Here is an 18,133-nt window from a genome sequence, read left to right on the forward strand (position 1 = left end):
GCTTTGTGATGTATAAAGAGGCATTTGAAGCCTTCTGACATATCGCTAACTAATCACAAGGTACATAGAGACACAAATAAGAGGAATACATGGTTTACTTATCTCATGATGGCCGAAGGTGAGCCATTCTACTTTTATCATTGGTAACCTTTTTTTGTAAGGGAAAGTCCCTGAAACATATTACATATTAATATGCTGGACCTGAGATTCCATACTTGACTCTACCAGACCTTAGAGCAGGGGTTTTCAAACTACGGCCCTCCAGTTGTTCAGGAACTACAATTTGCATCATGCCTAGTCATGTCTGTAAATGTCAGAGTTTTACAATGCCTCATGGGACGTGTAGTTCCACAACAGCTGGAGGGCCGAAGTTTGGAGATCCCTGCCCTAGAGACTAGACTGGACCATACCAGACCCTAGACAGTAGATTGAACTGAACCAGATCCCAGAGACAAGATTGGACTCTACCAGACCCTAGAGACTAGACTGGACTGTACAAGACCCTAAAGACTAGACTGGACCGTACCAGACCCTAGACTGGACTGAACCAGACCCTAGAGACTAGACTGGACTCTACCAGACCCTAGAGACCAGACTGGACTGTACAAGACCCTAAAGACTAGACTGGACCGTACCAGACCCTAGACTGGACTGAACCAGACCCTAGAGACTAGACTGGACTCTACCAGACCCTAGAGACTAGACTGGACCAGACCCTAGAGACTAGACTGGACTCTACCAGACCCTAGAGACTAGACTGGACCATACCAGACCCTAGAGACAAGACTGGGCTCTACCAGACCCTAGAGACTAGACTGGACTGTACAAGACCCTAAAGACTAGACTGGACCGTACCAGACCCTAGACTGGACTGAACCAGACCCTAGAGACTAGACTGAACTCTACCAGACCCTAGAGACTAGACTGGACTGTACAAGACCCTAAAGACTAGACTGGACCGTACCAGACCCTAGACTGGACTGAACCAGACCCTAGAGACTAGACTGGACTCTACCAGACCCTAGAGACTAGACTGGACCAGACCCTAGAGACTAGACTGGACTCTACCAGACCCTAGAGACTAGACTGGACTCTACCAGACCCTAGAGACTAGACTGGACTGTACAAGACCCTAAAGACTAGACTGGACCGTACCAGACCCTAGACTGGACTGAACCAGACCCTAGAGACTAGACTGGACTCTACCAGACCCTAGAGACCAGACTGGACTGTACAAGACCCTAAAGACTAGACTGGACCGTACCAGACCCTAGACTGGACTGAACCAGACCCTAGAGACTAGACTGGACTCTACCAGACCCTAGAGACTAGACTGGACCAGACCCTAGAGACTAGACTGGACTCTACCAGACCCTAGAGACTAGACTGGACTATACCAGACCCTAGAGACAAGACTGGGCTCTACCAGACCCTAGAGACTAGACTGGACTGTACAAGACCCTAAAGACTAGACTGGACCGTACCAGACCCTAGACTGGACTGAACCAGACCCTAGAGACTAGACTGAACTCTACCAGACCCTAGAGACTAGACTGGACTGTACAAGACCCTAAAGACTAGACTGGACCGTACCAGACCCTAGACTGGACTGAACCAGACCCTAGAGACTAGACTGGACTCTACCAGACCCTAGAGACTAGACTGGACCAGACCCTAGAGACTAGACTGGACTCTACCAGACCCTAGAGACTAGACTGGACTCTACCAGACCCTAGAGACTAGACTGGACTGTACAAGACCCTAAAGACTAGACTGGACCATACCAGACCCTAGACTGGACTGAACCAGACCCTAGAGACTAGACTGGACTCTACCAGACCCTAGAGACTAGACTGGACTCTACCAGACCCTAGAGACTAGACTGGACCATACCAGACCCTAGAGACAAGACTGGGCTCTACCAGACCCTAGAGACTAGACTGGACTGTACAAGACCCTAAAGACTAGACTGGACCGTACCAGACCCTAGACTGGACTGAACCAGACCCTAGAGACTAGACTGGACTCTACCAGACCCTAGAGACTAGATTGGACCATACCAGACCCTAGGGACAAGACTGGGCTCTACCAGACCCTAGAGACTAGACTGGACCATACCAGACCCTAGACTGGACTGAACCAGACCCTATAAACTATACTGAACTCTACCAGACCCTAGAGACTAGACTGGACTCTACCAGACCCTAGAGACTAGACTGGACCATACCAGACCCTAGGGACAAGACTGGGCTCTACCAGACCCTAGAGACTAGACTGGACCATACCAGACCCTAGAGACTAGACTGGACTCTACCAGATTCTAGAAACAAGACTGGACCATACCAGACCCTAGAGACAAGACTGGACTCTATTAGTAAAGAGAAAATAGATAGGGGTGAGTGGCGCTACCTAAGCCAGGGTACCTATTTGGGTTTCTAAATCCGTGCACGTGTCTACAGACCGGTACAGGCCATTAGGCCAAAAAGTTATAAGTAATAAGTAAGTATATCAACCTGTGCAAATTAATAAACCGTGATAGTGTATGCAGGCCATTACAAATCTCTTGTATATAGCTGTATTGTGACTGAACCATCCAAATCAATGTACATAAATAAATATAATAAAATAAATGAAATATAACCCCCACCTATTGCATAGAGAGGAATCTGAATAATATAAATCCCCTCTGCATGTGATATAGTGACCAATCTATATGGGCCACTAACTATGAGAATACGTGCAGATAGTGCCCACCACGTAAAAAATAACAGGTGTATCACATAAATCCAAAGTCCATGTTAGACCACACTCCCATCCATTATAAGTTGAACGCATAGGAAATAAAACTTGAAATCAGTTCATTAGGTGTTGAAAAAATAAAATAAAAAATGTAATAAAAAATGTGAAGTTCCAACATAAGCAAAGTTCTTGAGAATAGTGACTTTTGTGAAAAAACAGCTGATATCCAGTGACTGGCTGTGCTCCCCCTCAAGGGTCCCCACTCACCAGCTCCTTACACCCCTGCAGGGGTAGTAAGCATGTAGTGCCAGGCAGTAGAATGGTGCCTTGGATTCCAAGGCGCCATTCTACTGATTGGGGAAAGACATCCACTGCAAGAGCTGTGCTGGTCATCTGCAGGTTTCCCTTTGGCCAAATGCTCGGTGCAAGGTGGTGTACAAAAGTAATTAGAATCAGACAAATTGATTGAATACTCTTACTTGAAGGCCCCTTTCACACTGGGGCGGTGGGGGCGTTGGCGGTACAACAGCACTATTATTAGCGGTGCTGTACCGTCGTTCTTGTAGCGGTATTCGGCCGCTAGCGGTTCGGTTTTAACCCCCGCTGGCGGCCGAAAAAGGGTTAAATCCGCTCGTACAGCGCGGCTATAGCCGCGGTATTACCGCAGTATAGCCGTGCTGTCCCATTGATTTCAATGGGCAGGAGCGGTTTAGGAGCGGTGAATACACCGCTCCTTCCCCGCTCCAAAGAAGCGGCTCGCAGGACTTTTTTTACCGTCCTGCGAGCGCACCGCTTCAGTGTGAAAGCCCTCGGGCTTTCACACTGAACAAACAGCGGAGGCTGTTTAGGGGCGGTTTTCAGGTGGTATTTTTAGCGCAATAACGCCTGAAAACCGCTCCAGTGTGAAAGGGGCCAAAAAGAACAAACATCCAGTATCAATTCCTGTATGTTGAAATCTGATTATCACTGACATCATATCTGGAGTGGAAGCACCCGGGGACAGCTCTACTGGAATCCAAGGCACCATTCTACTGCCTGGCACTACATGCTTACTACCCCTGCAAGGGTGTAAGGAGCTGGTGAGTGGGGACCCTTGAGGGGGAGCACCGCCAGTCACTGGATATCAGCTGTTTTTTCACAAAAGTCACTATTCTCAAGAACTTTGCTTATGTTGGAACTTTATCTAGTACCCCAGAATTTCACATTTTTTATTACATTTTTTATTTTATTTTTTCAACACCTAATGAACTGATTTCAAGTTTTATTTCCTATGCGTTCAACTTATAATGGATGGGAGTGTGGTCTAACATGGACTTTGGATTTATGTGATACACCTGTTATTTTTTACGTGGTGGGCACTATCTGCACGTATTCTCATAGTTAGTGGCCCATATAGATTGGTCACTATATCACATGCAGAGGGGATTTATATTATTCAGATTCCTCTCTATGCAATAGGTGGGGGTTATATTTCATTTATTTTATTATATTTATTTATGTACATTGATTTGGATGGTTCAGTCACAATACAGCTATATACAAGAGATTTGTAATGGCCTGCATACACTATCACGGTTTATTAATTTGCACAGGTTGATATACTTACTTATTACTTATAACTTTTTGGCCTAATGGCCTGTACCGGTCTGTAGACACGTGCATGGATTTAGAAACCCAAATAGGTACCCTGGCTTAGGTAGCGCCACTCACCCCTGCAGACCTTAGTCTGTGAGCGCGGAAACCCTCTCTTATTTAAGACTGGACTCTACCAGACCCTAGAGACTAGACTGGACTGTACCAGACCTTAGAGACTAGACTGGACTCTACCAGATTCTAGAGACAAGACTGGACCATACCAGACTCTAGAGACAAGACTGGGCTCTACCAGACCCTAGAGACAAGACTGGACTCTACCAGACCCTAGAGACAAGACTGGACTCTACCAGACCCTAGAGACAAGACTGGACTGTACCAGACCTTAGAGACTAGACTGGACTCTACCAGACCCTTGAGACTAGACTGGACTCTACCAGATTCTAGAGACAAGACTGGACCATACCAGACCCTAGAGACTAGACTGGACTGTACCAGACCTTAGAGACTAGACTGGACTCTACCAGACCCTTGAGACTAGACTGGACTCTACCAGATTCTAGAGACAAGACTGGACCATACCAGACTCTAGAGACTAGACTGGACTGTACCAGACCCTAGAGACTAGACTGGACTCTACCAGACCCTAGAGACTAGACTGTACCAGATTCTAGAGACAGGACTGGACTCTACCAGAACCTAGAGACTAGACTGGACCTACCAGACCCTAGAGACAAGACTGGACCATACCAGACCCTAGAGACTAGACTGGACCGTACCAGACCCTAGAGACAAGACTGGACTCTACTGGACAAGACTGGGTCCCCCTAACTAGATACCCCTCATGTTGAGATCACATCATCTGGTATGTTCAGGGGGAGGGGGGGAGACACACCCGTCCCACCCTTTTCCAAGCCAGCCAGGCTGCTTGCTTACATAAGGGGGAATACATTTTTTTGGGGGGGACGGGGAGAGATCACTTTTTTACTTGATCTTTCCATGGTGTTCCTCTTAAAATTCATACCAGACTCGAAAGGGCAGAACCTATTTTGTTGTTAACTATCCTTTGCGCACATGGCTGGGACTTCCAGGGCTTATGACATCACTGGTTGTTAAGGACTCATGTATGCTTGTACCTGCTGGATCCTTAACAACCATTGATGGCCGGAAGCTGTCATGTATAATAATGGTGGTGATACCGCTACTGTGTACGACTTTTGGCTCCCGCTGAACAGGTGAACAGCCGATGTTCAGTACAAATTTGTGTTTGGATTATTCAGCTCATCCCTGGTCACCTACTGAATAGAATAGACAACATGTTCAGGTTACCTCTACGTCCTGGCATGGTCTTCCTATATCCCCTTTCCATGTAGAGTATACGTTGGGTACGGGATACTAGAGGTTACATACACTTTTATGAGAAATGTCTAGAAATCTGCTTCATTCTGGAAGGAATAACACAAAGGTCCTTTTTCAGGTTCTGCGTTATTGTTACACGTCTCCACGGACGGTGGAAGTTCTGCTGAACACGTACAGTAAGCTGCGAGGGACAGAAGACTGGGCTGAGGTGGTACCAGAAGAAGAACAACAGGTCTGTCCATCCCTCATGTCCTCCACATAGAGATAGACAAAGTCCATAGCAAGGGGACCTCTTCATGCCCCCCACCTTGAGGGATCCTTCACCTCCATAGAGGACATCTCAATGACTCCTCCCCCTCTCATGTCTTCTGGGGTTGTCCCCATCTCGCTCGTACTAGAACTAGAACTGGTAATTCTGGACTCAGGAGAGGAATGTTGGAAATACATCATATTGTGTTTTTTTTTTAAGTTTAAAGAGACTGTTGGGGGGATCAGCCTCCCAAACCTTCCAGTCACCGCCGAATCTCTGGTCATTCGGACATGCAAACCTCCAACACTTGCCGATGCTTGTCTACCCCTTCCTACCTCCTTTCATTCCTATTGGTCAGGGAAGTGGCTTATCAAAGTGACAAACCAATAAGAATGTGTGGAGAAACGCTTAGTGGCAAGCAATGAAATTACCCGCAATTGTCAGAACTTTGGCCCAAGGTTCAGTCATGGCATGAAGGTTTGGGGGACAGCTGAAGGTATATTCTAGTTGGGTGGAAGTACAGTATGATTCCTCCTGCCCAAACTTCAGCATCTGTGTACCCCCGTGTGCCACAAATTCCAGAACCCCCGATGTGCCACCAATCCATGCACCCCACGTGTGCCACAAATCTATGCACCCCCCATGTGCTACCAATCTGTGTACCCCCATGTGCCACCAACCCATGTACCCCATGTGCCACCAATTCCTGCACCTCTTTTGTGCCACCAATTCGTGTACCCACAGCGTGCCACCAATCAATGTACCTCCAGAGTGCCACCAATCTGTGTACCCCCAGTGTGCCACTAACCTGTGTACCCCGAGTTTACCACCAGTCCGTGTATCCCCAGTGTGCCACCCATCTGTGTACCCCCTGTGTGCCACCAATTTGTGTACCCCCAGTGTGCCACCAATCCATGTACCCCCAGTGTGCCACCAATCTGTGTAACCCTATTGGGCCACCAATCCATGCTCTCCCAGTGTGCCACCAATCTGTGTACTCCTATTGTGCCACCCATCTGTGTACCCCTAGTGTTCCTCAATCTGTGTACCCCCTGTGTACCACCAATTCATGTACCCCCAGTGTGCCACCCATCTGTGTACCCCCAGTGTGCCACCAATCTGTGTACCCCCAGTGTGCCACCTGTCTGTGTATCCCCAGTGTGCCACCAATCTGTGTACCCCCAGTGTGCCACAAATCCATGTACCCCTATTGTGCCACCAATCTGTGTACCCCCAGTGTGCCACCAATTCATGTACTCCCAGTGTGCCACCAATTCATGTACTCCCAGTGTGCCACCAATCTGTGCACACCCAGTGTGCCACCAATCTGTGTACCCCCAGTGTGCCACCAATTCATGTACCCCCCATGTGCCACCAATCTGTGTACCCCCAGTGTGCCACCAATCCGTGTACCCCTATTGTGCCACCAATCTGTGCATCCCCAGTGTGCCACCAGTCTGTGTACCCCCTGTGTGCCACCAATCCAGTGTGCCACCAATCCAGAGTGCCACCAATCGAATTCCTTCCTGATCACTATGACAATCGTGACTTCCCGGGAGAACATTCTTATCTCACAAGAAGTCAAGGTTTATATATATAAAGCCGTCTGTGAAGTCATCTGCTGAGCCAGCAAAAAAAAAACAGTTCCTGTGACGTCAACTCCACATTTTCAGAGCTCTTACAGTAAAGAACCCTTTATCAATGTAACAGAAAAAAGACATTTACCTCCAGCCAGGATATTTAAAACACCTGAATATTTTCAAACAACATAAAAAAATATGGGGATTTGGTCCCTCCATATTACTATATGGTGCTAAGCCCACTTACTGTGACACAGTACCCCATGGTAACCCCACTAATAATGGGGCACTTTGTCGCAGTAAGTGGGCTTAGCACCGTATAGTAATATGGAGGGACCAAATCCCCATATTTTCTGATAATGTTTTTTGAAAATGTTCAGTTTATGTTATATATCCTGGCTGGAGGTAAATATCTTTTTGGTATTTGTGTTCTGTAATATTTTGTTCTGTTGGTCTTTTGGCTGCACCATCTTTAATGCATCTTTTAGGGTGAGCCCCCCAAATATCTTGTTTTTCCTTTATCATTGTGACGCTCATACATCTTTTCACTGGTCACAAAAGTGCCCCCTCCCCCGTGTCTTATGTGGTGCCATTTATATACAAGGCCATCATATCCCCTCCCCCTCCTCCTCGCCCTCTCTTCGGTTCAGTAATATCCTTCCTGTGAAGTGGTGCCCAAAATGTACCTCCAGATGAGGCCAAAGAAAGATCTCTATCGGGAAAATGTTGTCTCTTTTGGGTGCACACAATTTGGGGTACATGCACCATTACATTGTGTCCTTCAAAGTACATGGCTGAAGTAGAGAGGAGAACTTCCCCAATAACAGTTCTGTCCGGGGCAAAGTCCGGCAATGTGGGGGAAATATGATGAGGAGACTCTGGGGGGCACTATGCTTGACAAGGATAAAATATAAATACAAAAATGTGATGAGAAGGGACAACGGGGGAGGGGGTGCTCAGCAGAGAACAATGCCGGCTGGTAGTATCAGGTTCAGCTGGACTTGTTCCGTAATGTTGAAGACTTTTGTATTTTCTCCAAGACACGTCTTCAGTTCTACTCACCAGTGCTAATTTTCATGCCAAATTTCGATTTCGTTTTAGTCATCTGGATTGAAACTGAATTTCTTTTTCATTTCGTTTTCGTCACAGAAAACATGCAGCTGCCGAAAACTATGACCAAAAGATTTTCACTGCTACTGAGTGTCAGGAAGGTCCTCCAACCTTCAGCCATGTACATTGAGGAATTGACACCTACACAGACCCCCTGATATCGGGGATTGGATTATATACCTAGAATGAGGGGGGGTCCCTCGACTTTCACACCTCCCACCTTGGAAATAAATCTAGATCTACACATTCCATGGTGATTGGATGGATGAAGGGGTTACCTGAGTGGATTTAAATGTTGGGGGAACTTCCTGACACTCATAAGAACTGAATAAGGAGTTTGGAGAAGATACAAAACTTTACAGAACGGTAATTTGTGACTAACTACTCCTACTTACAGAGGGGCGAATAACGATCGTCTCCCCTGCAGATTGTGTAAGTTTTGCCCCCTTACATAGAAATGAAGGGTCTATAATTTTTATCATAGGTGTATTTTATATGATAGAGACAGAATATCAACCAAAAATCCAGAAAAATCTCACAATACAAATGTTATAAATGGAGTAAAATAAGTATTTGCTCCCCTTAGTACTTGGTGGAGAAACCCTTGTTGGTGATCACAGAGGTCAGACGTTTCTTGTAGGTGGTGATCAGTTTCCACACATCTCAGGAGGGATTTTGTCTTCTTTACAGATCTTCTCTAAATCCTGAAGGTTTCTTGGCAACTCGAAGTTTCATCTCCTCCATACATTTTCTATAGGATTAAGGTCTGGAGACTGGATAGGACACTCCATGACCTTCATGTGCTTCTTCTGGAGCCCCTCCTTTGTTGCCTTGGTGATATGTTTTGGGTCATTGTCATGCTGGAAGACCCATCCATGACCCATCTTCAGTGTTCTGGATGAGGGAAGAAAGTTCTCCTCCAAGATCTTACAATACATGGCCCCGTCCATTGGCCCCTCAATGCGGCAAAGTCGGCCTGAACCTTTATCAGAGAAACACCCCAAATCATCATGTTTCCACCTCCGTGTGTGACTGTAGGGATGATGTGTGACTGTAGGGATGATGTGTGACTGTAGGGATGATGTGTGACTGTAGGGATGATGTGTGACTGTAGGGATGATGTGTGACTGTAGGGATGATGTGTGACTGTAGGGATGATGTGACTGTAGGGATGATGTGACTGTAGGGATGATGTGTGACTGTAGGGATGATGTGTGACTGTAGGGATGATGTGTGACTGTAGGGATGGTGTGTGACTGTAGGGATGATGTGACTGTAGGGATGATGTGACTGTAGGGATGATGTGTGACTGTAGGGATGATGTGTGACTGTAGGGATGATGTGACTGTAGGGATGATGTGTGACTGTAGGGATGATGTGTGACTGTAGGGATGATGTGACTGTAGGGATGATGTGTGACTGTAGGGATGATGTGTGACTGTAGGGATGATGTGTGACTGTAGGGATGGTGTGTGACTGTAGGGATGATGTGTGACTGTAGGGATGGTGTGACTGTAGGGATGATGTGTGACTGTAGGGATGGTGTGTAACTGTAGGGATGATGTGTGACTGTAGGGATGATGTGTGACTGTAGGGATGATGTATGACTGTAGGGATGGTGACTGTAGGGATGATGTGTGACTGTAGGGATGGTGTAACTGTAGGGATGATGTGACTGTAGGGATGATGTGTGACTGTAGGGATGATGTGTGACTGTAGGGATGGTGTGACTGTAGGGATGATGTGTGACTGTAGGGATGGTGTGTGACTGTAGGGATGGTGTGTGACTGTAGGGATGGTGTGACTGTAGGGATGGTGTGTGACTGTAGGGATGGTGTGTGACTGTAGGGATGGTGTGACTGTAGGGATGATGTGACTGTAAGGATGATGTGTGACTGTAGGGATGATGTGACTGTAGGGATGATGTGTGACTGTAGGGATGATGTGACTGTAGGGATGATGTGACTGTAGGGATGATGTGTGACTGTAGGGATGATGTGTGACTGTAGGGATGTTGTGTGACTGTAGGGATGATGTTCTTGGGGTCATAGTCACCATTTTTCTTCCTCCAAACACGGCGAGTCGAGTTGATGCCAAAGAGCTGAATTTTGGTCTCCTCTGACCACAGAACTTTCTCCCAATCCTTCTCTGAATAATTTAGATGTTCATTGGAAAACTTCAGAAGTGCCTGCCCATGTGTCTTCCTGAGGAGGAGGACCTTGCGGGGGCTGCAGGATTTCAATCCATGGTGGTGTATTGTGTTACCAATGGTTTGTTTGGTGACTGAGGTCCCAACTGCCTTGAGATCCTTCACAAGCTCCTCCCGTGTAGTTCTGGGCGGATCCCTCATTTTTCTCATGACCATCCTCACCCCATGAGGAGAAATCTTCCATGGAGCTCCAGACTGAGGACGATTGATGATTATTTTGTATTTCTTCCATTTGTGAATAATCGCTCCAACAGTTGTCTCCTTCTCACCAATCTTCTTGCTGATGGTCTTGTAGCCCATTCCAGCCTTGTGCAGGTCTACAATCTTCTCCCTGACGTCCTCTGACAGATCTTTGGTCTTCCCCATGATGGTGAGGATTGAATGGAAGAAAAAGATTCTGTGGACAGGTGTCTTTTATACACATAACGAGTTGTCGTTATACTTATTTTACTCACTGAACTCCATTTATAACATTTGTATTGTGTGATTTTTCTGGATTTTTGGTTGATATTCTGTCTCTATTATATAAAATACACCTATGATAAAAATTATAGACCCTTCATTTCTATGTAAGGGGGCAAAACTTACACAATCTGCAGGGGAGACAATCAGTATTTTCTACCACTGTATATTACTGTATACAATGAGGACCATCAAATTTGTTGTACATTTCTCCATTGGTACCAAGCCAGTCATGCGAAGTAACTGGGCTCAGCTCTCAGAGGCCTCATGGGTGTACATCATCTAATCCAGGTTCTTTATTAGGGATAAGCCGAACACCCCCCTGTTCAGTTCACACCAGAACATGCGAACAGGCAAAAAATTGGTGCGAAAGTCTATGGGACACGAACATGAAAAATCAAAAGTGCTCATTATATCCCCTTCCCGCCGACCGTACGCAGATGTGCGTACTCGGTTTTCCGGGGTTATACCGGGATGATGCCCACAGCTGCAGACATCATCCCGGTACCGTTGTTTACAGCGGGCGATCGGCTACCCGAGTATAACAACCGATGCGGCTAAAAGCCGCTCGGCTGTTATACCGGAAGAGCGGGAGGGCACATCCCCCCTCCCGCCGCCTCCCGCCGCTCTTACCGGGCCTCCCGTGCGATCGGGAGGCCCGGTGTACAATCGGCAGCCTGCGGCGGCTGTGGGCGGGCTGGAACGAAGCTGTGGGCGGGCTGGAACAAAGCTGTGGGCGGGCTGGAACGAAGCTGTGGGCGGGCTGGAACAAAGCTGTGGGCGGGCTGGAACGAAGCTGTGGGCGGGCTGGAACGAAGCTGTGGGCGGGCTGGAACAAAGCTGTGGGCGGGCTGGAACGAACCTGTGGGCGGCTTCGTTCCAGCCTTCTAAATGTAAACGTGGAAGCGACGTCATGGTGTCCCGTTTACTCGGCTGCCAATGACGCCGGTTTAAAAAAAAAAATACAGTATTCAGAATCGCCGTTTTTGGCGATCTGAATACTTTGATGTGTCTTTTGATGTTGTCTTTTAGACCCCCGATCCCTTCATAAAGAGTACCTGTCACCACCTATTACTGTCACATGGGATGTTTACATTCCTTGTGACAGCAATAAAAGTAAAAAAAAAAAAAAAATTTTAAACACAATTTATAAAGTATAAAAATAAATAAAAAAATAAAAAAATTTTTAAAGTGCCCCGTCCCCGCGAGCTCGCGCAGCGAAGAAAACGCATACGGAAGTCGCGCCCGCATATGTAAACGGTGTTCAAATCACACATGTGAGGTATCGCCGCGATCATCAGAGCGAGAGCAATAATTCTAGCCCCAGACCTCCTCTGTAACTCAAACCTGGTAACCGTAAAAAAAATTTAAAGCGTCGCCTATGGAAATTCATAGGTACCGTAGTTTGTCGCCATTCCACGAGTGCGTGCAATTATAAAGGGTGACATGTTTGGTATCTATTTACTCGGCGTAACATCATCTTTCACACTATACAAAAAAATTGGGGTAACTTTACTGTTTGGATTTTTTAAAATTCATGAAAGTGTCCCTTTTGACAAAAATTTGCGTTTAAAACACCGCTGCACAAATACCATGTGATATAAACTATTGCAACAATCTCCATTTTATTCTCTAGATTCTCTGCTAAAAAATATATATATAATGTTTGGGAACTCTAAGTAATTTTCTAGCAAGTAATTTTTTAAAAACAGCCGTTTTTTCGGGAGCAGTGATTTTAATAATGCTTAAAGTGAAACAATAAAAGTGTAATATCCCTTTAAATTTCGTAGCTGGGGGGTGTCTATAGTATGCCTGTAAAGGGGCGCATGTTTCCTGTGTTTAGAACAGACTGACAGCAAAATGACATTTCAAAGGAAAAAAGTCATTTAAAACTATTTGCGGCTATAATGAATTGTCGGTCCGACAATACACATAGAAGTTCATTGATAAAAATGGCATGGGAATTCCCCACAGGGGAACCTCGAACCAAAAAAAAAAAATGCATGGGGGTCCCCCCAAATTCCATACCAGGCCCTTCAGGCCCTTCAGGTCTGGTATGGATATTAAGGGGAACCCTGCGCCAAAATAACAAAAAAAATGGCGTGGGGTCCCCCTCAAAATCCATACCAGACCCTTATTCGAACACGCAACCTGGCAAGCCGCAGGAAAAGAGGGGGGGGACAAGAGAGCGGCCCCCTCCCTCCTGAACCGTACCAGGCCACATGCCCTCAGCATTGGAAGGGTGCTTTGGGTAGCCCCCCAAAGCACCTTGTCCCCATGTTGATGGGGAGAAGGGCCTCATCCCCACAACCCTTGCCCGGTGGTTGTGGGGGTCTGCAGGCGGGGGGCTTATCGGAATCTGGAAGACCCATTTAACAAGGTGACCCCCAGATCCCGCCCCCCCTGTTTGAATTGGTAATGGGGTACAAATGTATCCCTACCATTTCACAAAAAAATGTGTCAAAAATGTTAAAAAAAGACAATAGACGGTTTTTACAATTCCTTTATTAATGTCGTCTTCTTTCCCCACTTCTTCTTCTATCTTCTTCTGGTCTTCCTTCGGTGTTTTTCTTCTTTCTCCATCTTGTTCTTCCCCCGCTTCTTCCTCTATCTTCCTCCGCTTCTTCCTCCGGTCTTCTCGTCCGGCATCTTCGTCCGGCTTCTTCTTCTCCGCTTCGTCTTCCGATCCACCTCAATGGGAGTCTCCCGCTGTGTGACGCTTCTGTTCAGGTGACAGCTCTTATATAACGGAGGGCGGGGCCACCCGGTGACCCGCTCCCCTCTGACTCACGGGGACTTCCCCTATGGCTTTCCCCATGTTGTCAGAGGGGGCAGGGTCAAATGGGTGACCCCACGCCACAGCCAATGTTCAACCCGAACATAAAGCCCATCCCTATTCTTTATGCACATTTATTTTGTCTTATTTATTCTGGATCATATCAGTGTTCAGCTATGATGGTGTATTTGAGGTTGTGTCAATTTCATCCTCATATCAGTTCCATCCTCATATCATCAGCCTGGACATGTTCCTTTGTATACATCGAGCCAAGGAAGTGATTTCATGTGTGCTTTCTCTTTGTTCTCTGTAATCAGTGCAAACCTTTAATTCTTATTGTTTGTAGATTTACAGATATTTTAGGTGTTTGTCCATTACCACCCATGAGCCATTGGTAGATAGAACTGACCACATTGTCTGCATGGCAGATAGGCGTTTGGGTTTGAAATCTTGGTGTTATATATGCGGCCTCTAAGGTTCTCTATGATTTCTTGTCTAATTTTATGTCTTGTTCTTCACAGAAACATCTCCAGTTCTTCCAGTCGGTCTTCTCGCTGTCCCACAGTCCGCGTTCTCTTCAGCATCTCTGTCGCTGTGCTCTGCGCTCACACCTGGAGGGCCGGATGCCTCAGGTTCTGCCCAAACTGCCTTTACCTCCTCCGCTTCTGCAGTTCCTACAGCTTCGCTTTGAGGGCATCCTGTACTGAAATATCTGACACCTTCACTATACCGGTGTCATCTTACAGAGAACCTACAAAGGAGCACCATCAGCGGTCTGCTGCATCAGATGGTCGTTGTACACCATGGACAAGTCTCGTGTCACCTGTCTGAGCTTCATGAGCTCCTTCATTGCCTGAGAGACTGTGTGTGTCCTACCATGACCTAACTCTCATAGTGGGTGTGATCTATGGGTTGCCATTATGGTAGGTGTGTCCTATCCTAACCTAACTCTCCATGCAACCATTAACACATAGGTGGCCTTCATGATGGGTGTTCTATTGAAGGGTCATCATGGTGGGTGTGTCTTATCATAACCTAACTCTCCATGCTTACATTAACACATGGGTGTCTATCATAGTGGGTGTGTCCTTTAGGTAGTCATAATGGTGGGTGTGTCCGACCATGACCTAACTCTCATGGTGGGTGTGTCCTATTGGTGGTCATGATGGTGAGTGTGTCCTATCATGACCTAACTCTCCATGCAACCATTAACACATAGGTGGCCTTCATGATGGGTGTTCTATTGAAGGGTCATCATGGTGGGTGTGTCTTATCATAACCTAACTCTCCATGCTTACATTAACACATGGGTGTCTATCATAGTGGGTGTGTCCTTTAGGTAGTCATAATGGTGGGTGTGTCCGACCATGACCTAACTCTCATGGTGGGTGTGTCCTATTGGTGGTCATGATGGTGAGTGTGTCCTATCATGACCTAACTCTCCATGCAACCATTAAAACATAGGTGGCCTTCATGATGGGTGTTCTATTGAAGAGTCATCATAGTGGGTGTGTCCTATCATAACCTAACTCTCCATGCTTACATTAACACATGGGTGGCTATCATAATGGGTGTGTCCTATAGGAGGTCATAATGGTGGGTGTGTCCTACCATGACCTAACTCTCATGGTGGGTGTGTCCTATTGGTGGCCATCATGGTGGGTGTGTCCTATCATAACCTAACTTTCCATGCTTACATTAACATATGGTTGGCCATCATAATGGTGGGTGTGTTCTATCATAACCTAACTCTCCATGCTTACACTAACGCATGGGTGGTCCTCATGGTGGGTGTGTCCTGTGGGTGGTCATCATGGTGGTTGTGTCCTATCATAAGCGAACTCTCCATGCTTACATGTGGGTGGTCACTGTGACAGAGTCTAGACACCCTGTTGGGTATTTCCGCCAAAAGCTGCTTCCCAAGTCCTGGAACACAAGACCAATGATTCTGGCTATAGTACCCCAAGAACCAGGCAACACCAGTCTTGGAGTAAACCAGAAAATGAACTGCTTTATTTTTAGAAACACACTGAATTTATACAGCAAACCATCAGATAAGGGCTACTCCCATTATCTGAGACAAAGGTCACCTTAGACATTAGACCTAATCCTATTTTTATAACAATGACCACCTTAGACAGTCCGGTTCCCCCATAGGACTAACTTATGCATAAGAAGCCATAAGCAATTAGTGACCATCCCTGTCTGTATAACCTAAAAACACATTAACACACAGAGTTCTCCAGGCAATAGTTCTCCTGCAGCCCAAAGTCCATGACAGCCACCATGGTGGATGTGTTCTATGGGTGGTCATCATGGTGAGTGTGTCCTATTATAACCTAACTCTCTACAGTTACACTAACACATGGGTGGCCATCATGGTGGGTGTGTCCTATGGGTGGCCACCATTGCAGGTGTGTCCTGAGGGTGGCCCTCATGGTGGGTGTGTCCTATGGTAGGTCATCATGGTGGGTGTGTCTTATGGAAGTCATTACGGTGGGTGTGTCCTGTTGGGGTCATCATAGTGGTTGTATCCTGTGGGTGGTCATCATGGTGGGTGTGTCCTGTGGGTGAGGGGGTCATCATGATGGGTGTGTCCTTTCATAGCCTAACTCTCCATGCTTACAGTAACACATGGGTGGCCATCATGGCTGGGCCAAGGGGTGGGCAGAAGGGGTGGCTGCTTTGTGGGCAAAAAGGGCAGAACCTGCCACCTAGTCCACAGCCTATGGGTGGCACACTGTGGCCTCTTCGCCTTGTCCTGGCACTGGCAGCCATATTATATGGAGGCTTGGCTGATGATTTTAGTCTTTGGCACTTTGTAGGAAATTCTCCTGTCTATGTATGAGAAGATGGAATATTAAAAACAATGAAATTTTGAGTAAAGTGGCTTCACCATTCTTGATAATAATGAATGTCTGTCAGGTTGATTGTACAGATCAGAGATACAAAGAACAGGTTTGGGATCCCCTGAAAATTGTCTGTGGTACCCCTCAGATGTGAGCTGATCCAACTGTCGGATTTAGAGGGACTGCCCCTGATTTGGAGGGACTTACTGATTTGAAGAGACTGTCCCTGATTTGAAGGGACTGTCCCGGATTTGGAGGGACTGTTCCTGATTTACAGAGTGGGGACAGGGTCAGTAACATGGGGGCACAGGGTCAGTAACATGGGGGCACAGGGTCAGTAACATGGGCGGCAGAGTCAGTAACAGAGGGGGTACATGGTCAGTAACAGGGGGGACAGGGAAAGTAACAGAAGGGGGACAGGGTCAGTAAAAGAGGGGGGACAGGGAAAGTAACAGGGGGGACAGGGTCAGTAACATGGGGGGGCAGGGTCAATAACATGGGGGGGACAGGGTCAGTAACAGAGAGGGGACAGGGAAAGTAACAGAGGAGGACAGGGTCATTACCAGAGGGGGCACAGGGTAAATAACATGGGGGCAGGGGCAGTAACTCAGGGGCACAGGGTCAGTAACATGGGGGGGCAGGGTCAGTAACATGGGGGGGCAGGGTCAGTAACATGGGGGGGCAGGGTCAGTAACATGGGGGGCAGGGTCAGTAACATGGGGGGCCAGGATCAGTAGCACAGGGGGGGACAGGATCATTAACATGGGGCGACAGGGTCAGTAACATGAGGGGGGACAGGGTCAGTAACATGAGGGGAGACGGGGTCAGTAACATGAGGGGGGACAGGGTCAGTAACACAGGGGGACAGTGTCAGTAACATGGGGGGACAGGGTCAGTAACATGAGGGGGGACAGGGTCAGCAACATGGGGGGGATGGGGTCAGTAACATGAGGGGGGACAGGGTCAGTAACATGGGGGGACGGGGTCAGTAACACGGGGGACAGGGTCAGTAACATGGGGGGACAGGGTCAGTAACATGAGGGGGGACAGGGTCAGTAACATGGGGGGATGGGGTCAGTAACATGGGGGACAGGGTCAGTAACATGGGGGGACAGGGTCAGTAACATGAGGGGGGACAGGGTCAGTAACATGAGGGGACAGGATCAGTAGCACGGGGGGGGATGGGGTCAGTAACATGGGGGGTGG

The 18,133-nt window shown here is 47.3% G+C and overlaps 1 protein-coding gene across 1 annotated transcript in view; it reads left to right on the forward strand.

The window, feature by feature from the left end:
• Positions 1-16,964, forward strand: part of ASB10 (ankyrin repeat and SOCS box containing 10) — a 35,042-nt gene extending 18,078 nt beyond the window's left edge. The window contains exons 4-5 of the mRNA XM_073632611.1: positions 5,810-5,923; positions 14,600-16,964. Coding sequence (XP_073488712.1) covers positions 5,810-5,923; positions 14,600-14,785 — 300 coding nt within the window. The 3' untranslated portion in view covers positions 14,786-16,964. The remainder of the gene's footprint in view (positions 1-5,809; positions 5,924-14,599) is intronic.
• The last annotated feature ends 1,169 nt before the right edge of the window (positions 16,965-18,133 follow it).

Source organism: Aquarana catesbeiana, linkage group LG05 (assembly GCF_042186555.1).
Source record: "Aquarana catesbeiana isolate 2022-GZ linkage group LG05, ASM4218655v1, whole genome shotgun sequence".
In the NCBI taxonomy this organism is placed as follows: domain Eukaryota; kingdom Metazoa; phylum Chordata; class Amphibia; order Anura; family Ranidae; genus Aquarana; species Aquarana catesbeiana.